The sequence below is a fragment of the Arvicanthis niloticus genome, chromosome 3, assembly GCF_011762505.2.
Source record: "Arvicanthis niloticus isolate mArvNil1 chromosome 3, mArvNil1.pat.X, whole genome shotgun sequence".
In the NCBI taxonomy this organism is placed as follows: Eukaryota; Metazoa; Chordata; class Mammalia; order Rodentia; family Muridae; genus Arvicanthis; species Arvicanthis niloticus.
The window spans coordinates 111,197,001-111,212,084 of NC_047660.1; the positions used below are offsets into that span (position 1 = coordinate 111,197,001).

The 15,084-nt window shown below is 42.0% G+C and overlaps 1 protein-coding gene across 2 annotated transcripts in view; it reads right to left on the minus strand.

Annotated features, from left to right (window-relative positions):
- Positions 1-1,752: 1,752 nt before the first annotated feature.
- Positions 1,753-15,084, minus strand: part of Xrcc5 (X-ray repair cross complementing 5) — a 96,384-nt gene continuing 83,052 nt past the window's right edge. For both annotated transcript variants that reach the window (XM_034498568.2, XM_076931709.1), the window contains 2 exons: positions 2,748-2,819; positions 1,753-1,999 (listed from right to left, as the gene is read on the minus strand). In XM_034498568.2, coding sequence (XP_034354459.1) covers positions 1,985-1,999; positions 2,748-2,819 — 87 coding nt within the window. In that variant the 3' untranslated portion in view covers positions 1,753-1,984. The remainder of the gene's footprint in view (positions 2,000-2,747; positions 2,820-15,084) is intronic.

Consider the following 15,084-nt stretch of genomic DNA (forward strand, 5'->3'; position numbering starts at 1 on the left):
TGAAATGCAAGAGATTGCTTTAACTTTGCTGCTCAAAAGGTGCTCCTTAACTTAAAACTATTGGTTGAATAAAGATGCCTACAGCCTGTAGCTAGGCAGAAGAGAGGTAGGGGGGCTTCTGTTTCAGGGTTTGGGGCTGAAGCATAGACCTGGGAGGATGCAGGTCGGGGGAGGCGGGGAGGAAGAAGGCACCATGGGATAGGTAGGTTAGGTAGATTGTGAGCTCATGGCCACGAGGGCTGGGCTGATGGAATAGGAGCGACCCAGATAGAACATGGCAAGTCATATCTTGGAATTATTGACAGGGAAATAGATAAAATAGCACAGACGGTTGATATCTGCCCAGCCCCATGCTTTAAGGCTTATTATGAATACAAAAGTTTTGTGTTCTTTATTTGGGAACTAAATGATCTAAGGTGGGGTAGAAACCCCCAAATAATGATCACTACGCTTCTGAGGCCTTGTCTGTGGCTGATGGATGACAGCTCAGTGCTATTGCTTTCCAAGGCAAGTTGTCAGCACAAAACCTGAGTGTTCTGAAGACCTGCAAATCTCATTTCTCAGAAATGAAATTAATCCAAACTGCAACCCACCTACTCACAACAGTATACTCCATGGAGTCGACAGCACGTCACTGTGCCTACGAGAAAAAGATGTGGACGTTACGTGTTATTTACTCTTTCTCATTTCTTCCTGCTACACATGTAACCTAAGTAAAAAAAAAAGCATCACAAGGAGGGGTGATGGATGCAGAGATGGCTCAGCAGTGCAGAGCACACAGGACTCTCGCAGAGGAGCTGCTTCAGTTCCTAGCACCCACAATAGGTGGCCCATAGCTGTCTGTAAGTCCAGTTCCAGGGGATCCGATGCCCTCTTCTAGTTCTGGCAGGCTCTTGGACTCACATACATATGCCCACATCCAGACAAACACATGCATACATGATTAAAAAGAAAAGTCACAGGTTATCAATAAGGCTAAACTGACTCAAACGTTTTTCTAGTTTGATAGGACAGATGTTACCAACAGGGAATTCCCCAGGCTGAGGAAGGCAAGAGGCACGTACAGGGCCAAACTTCCCGAGTCATACTCAGGAGGAGAGAACAGTGCATTAGACCTTAAGGAATGAAACTATAACTCTGTGAATGGAAGACTGTCTTAGTATGTCACAGGCATCCCCATTAGTTGTCCTTGCTGGGGATGCTGTAAACAGGCACCTGAGCTGAGTGTGGTGAATCCTAGGAGGCAACGCAGGCTCATCTCTAAGTCTGAGGCCAGCTTGGTCACCTGGGGAGCTCCAGGACAGCCAGGGCTCCACAGTGAGTCCTCTGTCAATATGATAGAGACTGAGCTGAATAAAGGCCTTCTCTTAACAAGAACACTGCTATTCCCAAACTGACATGCAGGGTGACTGTGCTGCTCTTCCCACTCATCAAAGTCACCTGAACAAGCTAAAGTGGTGGTGAAAATGCTTCAAGGTCAGCCATTACTTGTCACTTTCCCCACATGCTTACCTGGTAAAAACTAGGCACTGCTGCTCCCTCTGCATGAGTCATTCTTAGGCAGACCCAGTGAATAACTCCTGAAACAGGGCTGAGAATCTCACCCGGGGCCATGCCATGGCTCCAAGAGAGTCCACTAACCTCACCGGACTGATTCTTCACCAACACATCAGGGTAGGAGGAAGTCTACTTTCCAGAAACTCCTATGCATATGTATAATATACCAAAAGGAATGAGACTTCACACAAGAAATGATATACCAATCAGAAAATAATGATTTTTTATAAATTTGAACAGGGTCTAAGTTATTCCTTGTAATATATGTGCTTGTGGTCACTATGTAGAGACCTGGAGTGACTCACTCCCAAGTTGTCTGCTAGGATGGTGATCAGAGCTTCATGTCCCCCTGCATGGCCTCAGGGATGCTGCTGGATCTCTCAGCAAGACAGAGCTGGCACTCTCGGATTCCCCACACATCCATGATCTATATCATGTCCAGCTGTAAACAAGAACAGCATATTCAGAAAGGAGCCATGCTGCCTTCAGACCTGCAGTTCTAGTTAAAGAGTGAATGAAAGCTGTACTGGTGGCTACACACAAACCTGTACTGGTATTCTCTGACAACTATTTTAGGACTTAAACACCAAATATCTTCTCAGTTAAGCCCTAAAAACTTTTCCACAAAAAGGCTGATAGCAAAGTGTGGTCATCCCCCCAGTTTCCCTGTGACACTGAAGGTCATGGCTCTCCCAAACACGGCTGCAAAAGCCCACATTTTCAGCTCCCCAGCACCCACGGCATGGTGTGGCGTCTTCAAAGGCCTATCAGTCTGCTTTGTTTCTATTAAGCTAATTGAGAACATTTAGGAAGTGGGCTTTTTAAAGGATGTTTGTGTTTGTCAACCCACACAAACTACACGTTACACCGCTTATTTCTGGTTAAGGACAATTTCAGTAAATTATAACATTTTCTACTAAGGGAATAGGCTCTTTTTTTTAGCTCTTCAGAGGAGAGGATTAATCTGAATGAACACTATAATTGAAACCAAAGAACACAGGAATTCCCATTATGAAATTACCTATACGATTAAATTTGTAATGGTAATAATTAACAGTGCAAGGCATGTCTTGTGTGTGTAAAATTAACATACAAATAAAAAACACGTCTACAATAACAGGTTTGGTGGCTGTATTTACAACTCAGACAACTCAAGCTTTAAACACCTGGCGCATATTTAAAGTACTTACTAGATCATCCACATCACCACCTTCTTCAAGTCCTGTTGTATCTTCTTTTGCTTTGTCTTTGGGGGCCAGAAACTATAAACAGAAAGTCAGTCATGACAATCAAGTCAGTCATGATCATTTTTGTCTTTTTTGACAAAAAGAACAGGCAAACCCAGAAAGGCTCTGAGATGCAGGCGCTCAGCAAGTGCTCCTCGGTCTCCTAACACGAGGCTCGATTTGAGGGTCGAGTCTGCACTGACTCTCACCAGACAAAGTTCTTGTGGAGAAGGAAATATCAGTGCTTGGTAAAGACGAGAATGCGCACACCCGATATCTCACTTCTTCTACCAGGTGCACTGGCATGTTCAGACTAAGAAAATAATAAAACCCCTTTCCCAGATAAAATCTTGTCTCATTTGAAAGGAGCAAAAGAATTTGGCAAGATTATAATCATCTATTCCTGAACGAAACTGAGGACAAACATCAACGGAGAACAAAATGGGTGAGCTTGGGAGGCTGTCTGATCTTTCGTGAAAATCCTTCTGTTTGTATTAGAGATAGTTTGAAAACAGGCTGATGAAAATACTCCACATCGGTGAACTATGGCAGAGACACTGACGAGTCTGTTAAAGATCCAGAGAGATATTCAGACTTTTAAATGTACTGAATAGCTCTGGGAATTATCTGAACATCATTCCTCACCCTGGCCCGCCCCAAGACTGAAAAGCAGGGCATCTTTTCAGACTTTGGGGCATGTGGCAGCTGCATGTAAAATGTAGTCTAAAAACCTACTGTCCCAAAACAGAAGGTGACTTCCTGTACCATCTGTACTCCAGGTAAGGTGAGATGAGCCTTCTGGAGTATTTTAAATGGGGTAGTGGGGATGGGCATGGCTTTCTGTTGTTCTGTGTGGTAAGCAAGCCTTCCAGTTCAACCCTGCCTCCATGCAACAGAGAAAACATGTACTTGCAGGTTTCTTGCTTTCCTAACATGAAAACTAGCAGGAATTGTTTTCCCTATGAATCCCCATTGTTTTTATGAACCATGGGGATGACCATGACCTTTGAAACTCAGGATGTACGATAAAAGTTTCTCCTTAACAAACTGTAAAGCATAGTCTCCCATTAAATAAGAGGCTGCACACAGCACGTCCCAGGAGCATGCTCTGCTCAGGCACAAATGAATGCATGCACACACGCACTGGCTCTATTCTCAGCACTGGGATGGAAGCCATGACAGTCTGTTGACAGCTTCTCTTCCCTGGGCTTTTTTCCTCACTTCTTGTTGATCTCCATTTTGACTGAGATTCTTTAAGGACATTATGGATCTTCCCATAGTCCTTTGGAGACCCTCCACTAGGTTCTGTACAGAGTTGAGATCAACACGATCAGAGAGAAAATCCAGGGCAGACAGTCTGAACAAAACTGTAATGCAGCTTAGGTTTCACTGATACTATATATTTATTCTGGGTGATATTAATAAAGATATCTGAGAGCCAAATGCAGATAAATGAAGTTTTGCACATGGCTTACTGTGTCATGGTTTATTGTGTCAAAGGTTAAAAATAAGCTATGCTCGCCCCTTGATTCTTAACTTAATCTTCATAGTTGTCCTGATTATTATACTATAATGATTACTTCCTACCTCAGCCCTCCCACTCACTATCACTAACACAGACACTTTCCACATATCAGAGATTCATAGTTGAGACTTACTGAGTTAGGGTGATAAGAATAAAAGGTACAGCTGGTTCTTGCTATACCCTGTGGGGCCACAAATAACCAGTACCTCCCAAAGAGATGACAAACCCCAGGGCAGCAGCCCACTACATATTGCACCTCAGAAACCTGAAACATGGTAGGTACTCCTGGATGAATCTAGAAAAGTCCTATTGCATCGTGGCATTCATCTTCTAAAAGCTCCAATTCCCACAGCCTCCATCCCTGCAAGGCCTCTTCATAGTACAATTAAAGGATAACTTGAGATAGGATTGCCTGCATGGTATGGCTGTGGTATATATGATTAAACACAAATGGTACATCTCTGAGATGTGGCCAAACTCCTAGGAAGAGCAGAGCAGCAGGGGAAAGAACGGAGAAAAGAAAAGCCCCACTTTCCACCAAGCGCGGAACATCTGCGGCTGATTCCCTGACAAATCTGCTCTCGTTTCTGAATAAGCAGATTATAGCTAAAGGCTGTGCTGCCTCCTTATCCTCCCCAAAGCCCCGGCAAGGCTGGTCTCTTCCACAGATCACTCCTTGTCAGTCTTATCAGCAAGTAATCTCTAGTCTGTGCGGTGACAGGCAAGCTAGAAAGCCAGCACTCAAGGACTGGCCGGCTTTATCAAAGAACCAACGTCTCAGACTGCAGCAGAAAGGGGAAGAGTCCCTCCTGTCTTCTGCTGTTCTGTTCCTTTGCAATATGCTGAAGTGGAGAAAACCCAGAATGGACACTTGGGTGACATGCTTTCCCCTTCCTCAAACCGCCATCATTTCCTTGGCATTACCACAAAAAGCCTCCTTATCTAAAGATCATTATGAAATGAATAAACAGTACTATCTCTAAGTACACCAGACTCAGCTGGCCACATTCAGAGACATGGAATCAATAACCCCTGCATAGGAACTGCTAGTCTTAGTTCTCCATTAAGACTAAAAGCTAACAACCAGAACTTTATCAACACCCATATTAAAAACACATGGCTGTGGTGGCTCACACATGCAATGACAGCGCTTGGTGGTGGAGGCAAGTGGATTGCTGGGAGTTCCAAACCAACCAGGCATACACAGGGAGTTCCAGGCTAGCCTGGACCATAAAGTGAGACTTTTGTCTCAAAACAAACTCCCAAGGCTTTTACTGGGCACTGTCTGGTGACTACAGATCCTGTAAATCAATCATCAGTAGTGTGCAGACACTGTCTAGCATGCACAAAGCCCTGAGTCCAATCCCCAACACTACAGCAACAAAAGTCAAGAAAACAGAAACAAACAAAACAAAGCCAGATGTGGTAGTCTGATCTGAAGTGAAGAAAGCAGGATCAGGAGTTCAAAGTCACCCTCTACTGTACAGCAAGTTAAAGCCAGCATGAGTTACATGAAATCTGGCCTAAAAAACCACAAGGTTACCCAAAATGACATAAACAGCTTATTTCATTCGTAAAGATAGACTTCAGCAGAGGGACAGTGCAGCCCAGGGTGGAAAACAGCCAGAATGTTAGCTTGGCTGGTTTCTTAGGAGCCTTGGGCAAGGACCTGACCATCTTAAAACTATCCCCAAATACCTCTTCTAACTCACAGGTTTGTGCTTAGCGTCAGATGAACAAAGGAAGGTACAAATGCTTATGTAAGTGTAGATGCTCTAATTATAGAGATTAGATACAACTTATATGCAAGTGTGTACTAGAATATCTGTCTTCATTTGCAAATGTCAAAATCTCCAAACAAACCAAATGCTTGTCATCAGGAGAAAGGATTGAATTACAGTAAAGCCATTAACAGGAACACTGCCCAGCCAGAACACCGTCGAGAGTATCAGTAGAAAATCAAAAAGGGCAGGTCAAGTATATGACTCCAAGTATCTGAGGGCCAGGAGCAGACAAAAATGCTCTCAGGACAGTCAGTAGTGGTTATGCAGGAGATGTGAAGGTCTGACTGGCAAGGTACTGGGAAACCTCTCGGGCAGCAGACATTCAGGTATATGATATGTAAGAATCCATCAAGTTATACACACATGACCTTATGAATATTTCCTACATGTATGTTCTAGCTTAATAAAAAGTTTAAATGTAAAAATTACCAAGCTTGCTGTGCGTGGTAGCACATGCCTTTAATCCCAGAGGCAGGTGGATCTCTGTGAGATCTAGGCCAACCTGTTCTACAAAGTTAGTTTCAGGAGCCAGATCTAAATTGTGAGACCCTGTCGAGAGAGAGAGAGAGAGAGAGAGAGAGAGAGAGAGAGGAGAGGGAGAGAGGGAGGGAGGGAGAGAGAGAGAGAGAAGAGAGAGAGAGAGAGATGTAAATACTAAATTAAGGGCTACAAAGGTGGTGAGAATACTTGCTGCATACATAAGTACTTGAACTCAGAACCCACATGAATAGGCAGGTGTGACCTGCCCACAAGACACACTAGTGTAATAGTAGCACACATGCTATGGTAATAACCGACCACTTTCTGATTGGTTTAAGGTCCGCCCCATGAGATGGAGCGCACAGCTGACATTGTACAAGTGGCCAAGAATCTGACGCTAAGTCACTGTGCCTAGGGGAAAACCAACTACTATTCTGCTAAAGGAATAGGACACTAATATGACTTCGAATGAAACTGTTTTGCCTATAGGTCAGTGCATGGCCTGACCCTCATCAGAGAAGCATCTTCTTGCAATAGATGTGCAGAGAGAAGGAGGAAGTTTGAAGCACTCAGTCCTCAGGGTATCTGTATCACATTCCTCCCCTCAAGGCTCAGGGAACTATATGAAGAGGAGGCAGAAAGGTCTTAAGAGGTACAAGTTGTGGATGATACCAAAGAATCAATGTCCTCCAGACATAAAAAGGCTAAAATACATATGGATCCATAAAGACTACAGAGCATGCACAAAACCTGCACAGGTGTAAGCCAGACAAAATCACAGCACTGAAGAAGGGAAGTAGACATAAGTCCCACCCCTAACCAAAAAGCTATTTGCAATGGATGCCTACTGGGAAAGTGAAAATAAGTTTTCTCCAATGAAGTGTTACAGGGCATACCAACCACACTCCAGGTCAGGCCCCGTGCCCAGGAGTAGCTGACTAACTTAAACAGGCTAGGGAGGTGGGGGTAGGCTCTTTGTTTTATTTCAATATTTTTTGTCATTGTTTCTTTTGATTTTTGGTTTTATTATTGATTTTTGAGATGGAGGAGGGAAAGAATATGAAGGCGGTGGGTAAGGAGGTGAGAAAGATCTGGGAGGTGTTGGGGAAGGGAAAAGCATATGATCAAAACATTCTTTGTCTGGGGAACATAGAGAAGCATGTATGTGTTCATTCTCTGCTCTTGGCTGGTGATGACCAGTTATTCAGTCCCACAATGAGGGACTGTAACCTAGAAGTAGAAGTCAAATAAACCCTTTCATCCCTAAGTTGCTTTTGGTTGTGGTGTGTTTCGGTTATCCCTGTCTCAAAGGAATACAGTGGAGCATGACAGAGCAGGATATCTGAGGCTCTGAAATTTGAAAAGCTGGTATCTTCCTCTGGCCTCCATGTATATACGGGCACATGCACCCCACATACAGCTATATACAGACTCTACACTCACACGTTACATACACACATACATAAAACATACTAAATTGGTAGAAGCACTAAAAATGTGGAAAAAAAAAAAAGAAAATGGTGTTTCCTTGATGCAAAACAGATCTGTAAGACTGATGCACAACGTACTTTTGTAGTGGCTATAAGATAGTGCACACCAAAGAGCCTCTCACAGAGCTGGTACTCCATGGATGCAGCTAGGAGAGAGCTGGTCTCCCAGGAGTGCTGACACACCTGAGAGCACAGGTAAAACCACCACTTCTGCTCAAATTCCTCTCCCAAAAGGGACCCACCCAGAGTCATCGGGACACAGGAACCAAGGAACAGCCAGGGTCAGGATTATTCCGGTTTCTTTCTGTGCCCCAGAGGTGACCCTGTGCCACAGCTCTCCATACCCAAATTCCTTCTGGAGAGAACTAGTCTCCCAGGAGTGCTGAGACACAGGCTTACAGGAAGGACAAGCCACACTCAGAGACAGTAAGACCAGCTAAGACCAGATATAACCAGATGGCAAGAGGCAAGCACAAAAACATAAGCAACATAAGCAACAGAAACCAAGGCTACCTGGCATAATCAAAACCCAGTTCTCCCACCACAGCAAGCCCTGGATACTCCAACATACTGGAAAAGCAAGTCTCTGATTTAAAATCATATCTCATGATGATGATGGAGGATTTTAAAAAAGGATGTAAATAATTCCCTTAAAGAAATTGAGGAGAACACAGGTAAACAGGTAGAAGACCTCAAAGAGGAAACACAAAACTCCCTTAGGGAATTACAGGAAAACACAACCTAAACAGGTCAAAGAATTGAACAAAACCATCCACGATATAAAAATGAAAATAGAAACAATAAAGAAATCACAAAGACAGACTACCCAAAAGATAGAAAACCTAGGAAAGAAATCAGGAGTCATAGATGCAAGCACTGACAACAGAATACAAGAGATAGAAGAAAGAATCTCAGGTACAGAAGATACCATAGAAAACATTGACACAACAGTCAAAGAAAATGTAAAATGCAAAAAGCTCCTAACCCAAAACATCCAGGAAATCCAGGACACAATGAGATGACAAGACCTAAGGATAACACGTATAGAAGAAAGCAAAGATTCCCAATTTAAAAGGGCCAGTAAATATCTTCAACAAAATTATAGAAGACAACTTCCCTAACCTAAAGAGATGCCTATGAACATACAAGAAGCCTACAGAAATCAAAATAAATTGGACCAGAAAAGAAATTCCTCCCGTCACATAATAATCAAAACACCAAGTGCACAAAACAAAGAAAGAGTATTAAAAGCAGTAAGGGAAAAAGGTCAGGTAACATATAAAGGCAGACCTATCAGAATTACACCAGACTTCTCAACAGAGATTATAAAAGCTAGAATATCCTGGGCAGATGTCAGACAGACCCTAAGAGAACATAAATGCCAACCCAGGCTACTATACCCAGCAAGCCTCTCAATTACCATAGATGAAAAAACCAAGATATTCCAAGACAAAACCAAATTGACACAATATTTTCCCACAAATCCAGCCCTACAAAAGAAAATAAGTGGAAAACTCCAACACAAGGAAGGAAACTATACCCTAGCAAAAGCAAGAAAGTAATCTTCTTTCAACAAACCCAAAAGAAGATAGACACACAAACATAATTCCACCTCTAAAAACAAAAATAACAGGAAGCAATAATCACTGGATATTTAATAAGACCCAACATTTTTGCTGCATACAGGAAATGCACCTCAGTGACAAAGACAGACACTACCTCAGAGTAAAAGGATGGAAAACGATTTTCCAAGGAAAAGGTCCCAAGAAACAAGCTGGAGTAGCCATTCTAATATCAAATAAAATAGACTTTCAACTAAAAGTTATCAAAAAAGATAAGGAAGGACACCTCCTCATACTCATCAAAGGAAAAATCTACCAAGATGAACTCTCAATTGTGAACATCTATGCTCCAAATGCAAGGGCACTCACATTCATAAAAGAAACTTTACTAAAGCTCAAAGCACACATTGCACATCATACAATAATAGTGGGAGATTTCAACACCCTACTCTCATCAATGGACAGATCATGGAAACAGAAACTAAATAGAGACACAGTGAGACGAACAAAAGTTATGAACCAAATGGATTTAACAGATATCTATAGAACATTTCATCCTAAAACGAAATATACCTTCTTCCCAGCACCTCATGGTACATTTTCCAAAACTGACCATATAATCAGTCACAAAACAGGCCTCAAGAGATACAAGAAGGCTGAAATAATCCCATGCATCCTATCAGATCACCATGGACTAAGGCTGGTCTTCAATAACAACAAAAACAACAAAAATCCCACATATAAAAGGAAGCTGAACACTGCTCTATTCAATGATAACTTGGTCAAAGAAGAAATTAAGAATTTAAAGCAGAGGCAGGCGGATTTCTAAGTTCAAGGCCAGCCTGGTCTACAGAGTGAGTTCCAGGATAGCCAGGGCTACACAGAGAAACCCTGTCTTGAAAAACCAAAAACAAACAAACAAAAAAAAAAAAAAGACTTTTTAGAATTTAATGAAAATGAAGGCATATCATACCAAAACTTATGGGACACAATAAAAGCAGTGCTAAGAGGAAAACTCATAGCTCTAAGTGCCTACAAAAAGAAACTGGAGAGAGCATACACTAGTAGCTTGACAGCACACTTGAAAGCTCTAGAACAAAAAGAAGCAAATACACTCAACAGGAGTAGACAGCAGGAAATAATCAAATTCAGGGCTGAAATCAACCAAGTAGAAAGAAAAAGAACTATATAAAGAACCAACAAAACCAAGAGCTGGTTCTTTGAGAAAATCAACAATATAGATAAACCCTTAGCCAGACTAACCAGAGGGCAGAGAGACAGTATCCAAATTAATAAAATCAGAAATGAAAAAGGAGATATAACAACATAAACTGAGAAAAAAAACTCACCAGATCCTACTACAAAAGCCTATACTAAACAAAACTAGAAAATCTGGATGAAATGGACAATTTTCTACACTGATACCAGGTACCAAAGTTAACTCAGGATCAGATAAACCACCTAAACAGTCCCATAACCCTAAAAAAATAGAAACAGTCAATAAAAGTCTCCCCCCCCCAAAAAAAAGCAAAGCATAGGGCCAGATGGTTTAGTGCAGAATTCTATCTATCAGACCTTCAAAGAAGACCTAATATCAATACTCTTCATACTATTCCACAAAATAGAAACAGAAAGAACACTACTCAATTCGTTCTATAAAGCCACAGTTAGGCTGATACCAAAACCACACAAAGACCCAACAGAGAAAGAGAAGTTCAGAACAATTTCCCTTATGAATATTGATGCAAAAATACTCAATAAAATTCTCGAAAACTGAATCCAAGAACACATCAAAATGCTCATTCACCACAATCAAGTAGACTTCATCCCACAGATGCAGAGATGGTTCAATATTCGAAAATCCATCAACATAATCCACTACATAAACAAACTAAAAAAAAAAAACCCAAATGATCATTTTATTAGATGCTAAAAAAAAATTGACAAAATTCAACATCTCTTCATGTTAAAAGCCTTGGAAAGATTAGGAATTCAAGGACCGTACCTAAACATAGTAAAAGCAATACACAACAAATCAGTAGCCAACATCAAACTAAATGGAGAAAAACTTGAAGCAATCCCACTAAAATTGGGGACTGGACAAGGCTGCCCACTCTCTCCCTATCTATTCAATATAGTACTTGAAGTTCTAACTAGAGAAATTAGACAACAAACGGATGTCAAAGAAATACAAATTGCAAAGGAAGAAGTCAAAATATCACTATTTGTACATGATGTGATAGTATACTTAAGTGACCACAAAAATTCTGCCAGAGAACTCCTACAGCTGATAAACAACTTCAGCAAAGTGGCTGGATATAAAATTACCTCAAACAAATTAGTAGCCTTCCTATACTCAAAGGATAAACAGGCTGAGAAAGAAATTAGGGAAGCAACACCCTTCACAATAGTCAAAAATAATGTAAAATATCTTGGTGTGACCCTAACCAAATAAGTGTAAGAGCTGTATGACAAGAACTTCAAGTATCTGAAGAAAGAAACTAAAGAAGACCTCAGAAGATGGAAAGATCTTCCATGCTCATGGATTGGCAGGATTTAGTAAAAAAGGCCATCTTGCCGAAAGCAATCTACAGATTCAATGCAATCCCCATCAAAATTCCAACTCAATTCTTCATAGAGTTAGAAAGAGAAATTCTCAAATTCATTTGGAATAACAAAAAACTCAGGATACGGAAAACTATCCTCAACAATAAAAGAACTTCTGGAGAAATCACCATCCCTGACCTCAAACTTTACTATAGAGCAATAGGGATAAAAACTGCATGGTATTGGTACAGAGACAGGCAGGAAGACCAATGGAATAGAACTGAAGACCCTGAAATGAACCCACACACCTATAGTCACTTGATCTTTGACAAAGAAGCTAAAACCATCCAGTGAAAAAAAGATAGCATTTTCAACAAATGGTGCTGGTTCAACTGGCAGTCAACATGTAAAAGAATGCAAATTGATCCATTCTTATCTTCCTGTATAAAGCTCAAGACCAAGTGGATCAAGGACCTCCAAATAAAAGCAGATACACTGAAACTAATAGAAGAGAAGGTGGGGAAAAGCATCAAACACATGGGAACTAGAGAAAATTAACAGAACACCAATGGCTTATGCTCTAAGATCAAGAATTGAAAAATGGCATCTCATAAAATTACAAAGCTTCTGTAAGGCAAAGGACACTGTCAATAGGACAAAACGTCAACCAACAGATTGGGAAAAGATCTTTACCAATCCTATAATCTATAGAGAGCTAATATCCAATATAAACAAAAAACTCAAGAAGTTAGACTCCAGAGAACTAAATAATCCTATTTAAAAATGGGGTACAAAGCTAAACAGAATTCTCAACTGAGGAAACTCAAACGGCTGAGAAGCACCTAAAGAAATATTCAATATCCTTAGTCATCAGGGAAATGCAAATCAAAACAACTCTGAGATTCCACCTCACACCAGTCAGAATGGCTAAGATCAAACACTCGGGTGACAGCAGATGCTGGGGAGGATGTAGAGAAAAAGGAACATTCCTCCATTGTTGGTAGAATTGCAAGCTGATACAACCACTCTGGAAATCAGTCTGGTGGTTCCTCAGAAAACTGGACACAGTACTACCTGAGGACTCAGCTATACCACTCCTGGGCATATACCTAGAAAGATGCTCCAACATGTAATAAAGACACATGCTCCACTATGTTCATAGCAGCCATATTTATAATAGCCAGAAGCTGGAAACAACCCAGATGTCCCGCAACAGAAGAATGGATTTTAAAAAATTGTGGTATATTTACACAATGGAATACTACTCAGCTATTAAAAACAATGACTTCATGAAATTCGCAGGCAAATGGATGGATCTAGAAAATATCATCCTGAGTGAGGTAACTCAATCACAAAAGAACATACATGGTATGTACTCACTGATAAGTGGATATTAGGCAAAGAGCATGGAATACCCACGAAAAAACTCACAAAAGCTTTTAGAAGCTTTAGAAGGAGGAAGACCAAAGAGTGGATGTTTCAGTCCTACTTAGAAGGAGGAACAAAATAATCAAGGGAAGTAGAGGGTTGGAGGGACTTAGAAGGAAGAGACGAGGAGGAGGGGAAAGAGGGGCAGAATCAGGTACAGGAAAAGATGGAGGAGATGTACAGAGGGTCATGAAACAGAGGTGTGTAGCAATAGGGGATGGGGAACTAGGGGTAGCAACCAGAAAGTCCCAGATGCCAGAAAGCAAGAGCTTCCCAGCACCCCACAGGGATGACATTAGCTGAAATACCCAACAAAGGGGAGTAAGAACCTGTTGAGACCATATCCAGAGGTTAGGCATGCACCCCCCCACCCCAGTTGAGGGATGGAGCCACCCACCCATCTCCAAAATTTTAACCTAAAATTACACCTGCCTGAAGGAAATACAGGGGCAAAGAGTGCAGCAGAGACTGAAGGAAAGGCCATCTAGAGACTGCCCCACCTGGGGATCCATCCCACATGCAGACACCAAACTCAGGCACTATTTCTGATGCCAAGAAGTGCTTGCTGACAGGAGCCTGATATAGCTGTCTCCTGAGAGGCTCTGCCAGATTCTGACCAATACAGATGCAGATGCCCTCAGCCAACCATGGGGCTGAGCACAGGGACCCCAATGGCAGAGTTAGGGGAAGGACTGAAGGAGCTGAAGGGGCCTTATCTGGCATCAATGAGAGGAGAGGCCCTTGGTCCTGTGAAGGCTTGATGCCCCAGTGTAGAGGAATGCTAGGGTGGTAAGGCAGGAGTGGGTGGGTGGGTGGGGGAGCACCCTCATAGAAGCATGGTAAGGAGAGATGGGATAGGGGGTTTGCAGAGGGGAAACCAGGAAAGGGGATAACATTTGAAATGTAAATAAATAAATACCCAATTTAAAAAAAAAAACAAAAAACAAAAACAAAAAAAACCCAAAGACTATGGTGGAGTGCTTCCTCAGCAAGCACAAGGCCCTGGATTCAATTCCCAGCACTGCAGGCACCAGCATGGGGATGTACACCTGTAATTTCATCACTGGGAAGATGGAGGCAGCAAGGTCAGATTTCAAGGCCAACCTGAGGAGATGGATAAGGCAAGCACAAAGACCTGCATTTAGATTCCTCAGAAGCCATGTGAAAGCTGGAGACTGTTGTGCACATCTGTAATCCCAGGGTTCCTACTGTAAGGTGGGAAGGAGGAACAGCAGAAGCCCCGGAAGCATGTGGGGCAGTGACATTGTCACAGACAGTGGTGGGAAGAGTCACTGTCTCAAACAGGAAGACAAAGATGACACCCAAGGTTGTCCTCTGACCACCACACCCATGTCATTGCATGAGTGTGCCTGTACTCACATGAACACACAGGTATACACACACACACACACACACACACACACACACACACGATTTTATTTTCAAGTTCAAGGCCTTCCTCAGCTACATGAGGAGATCAAGGCC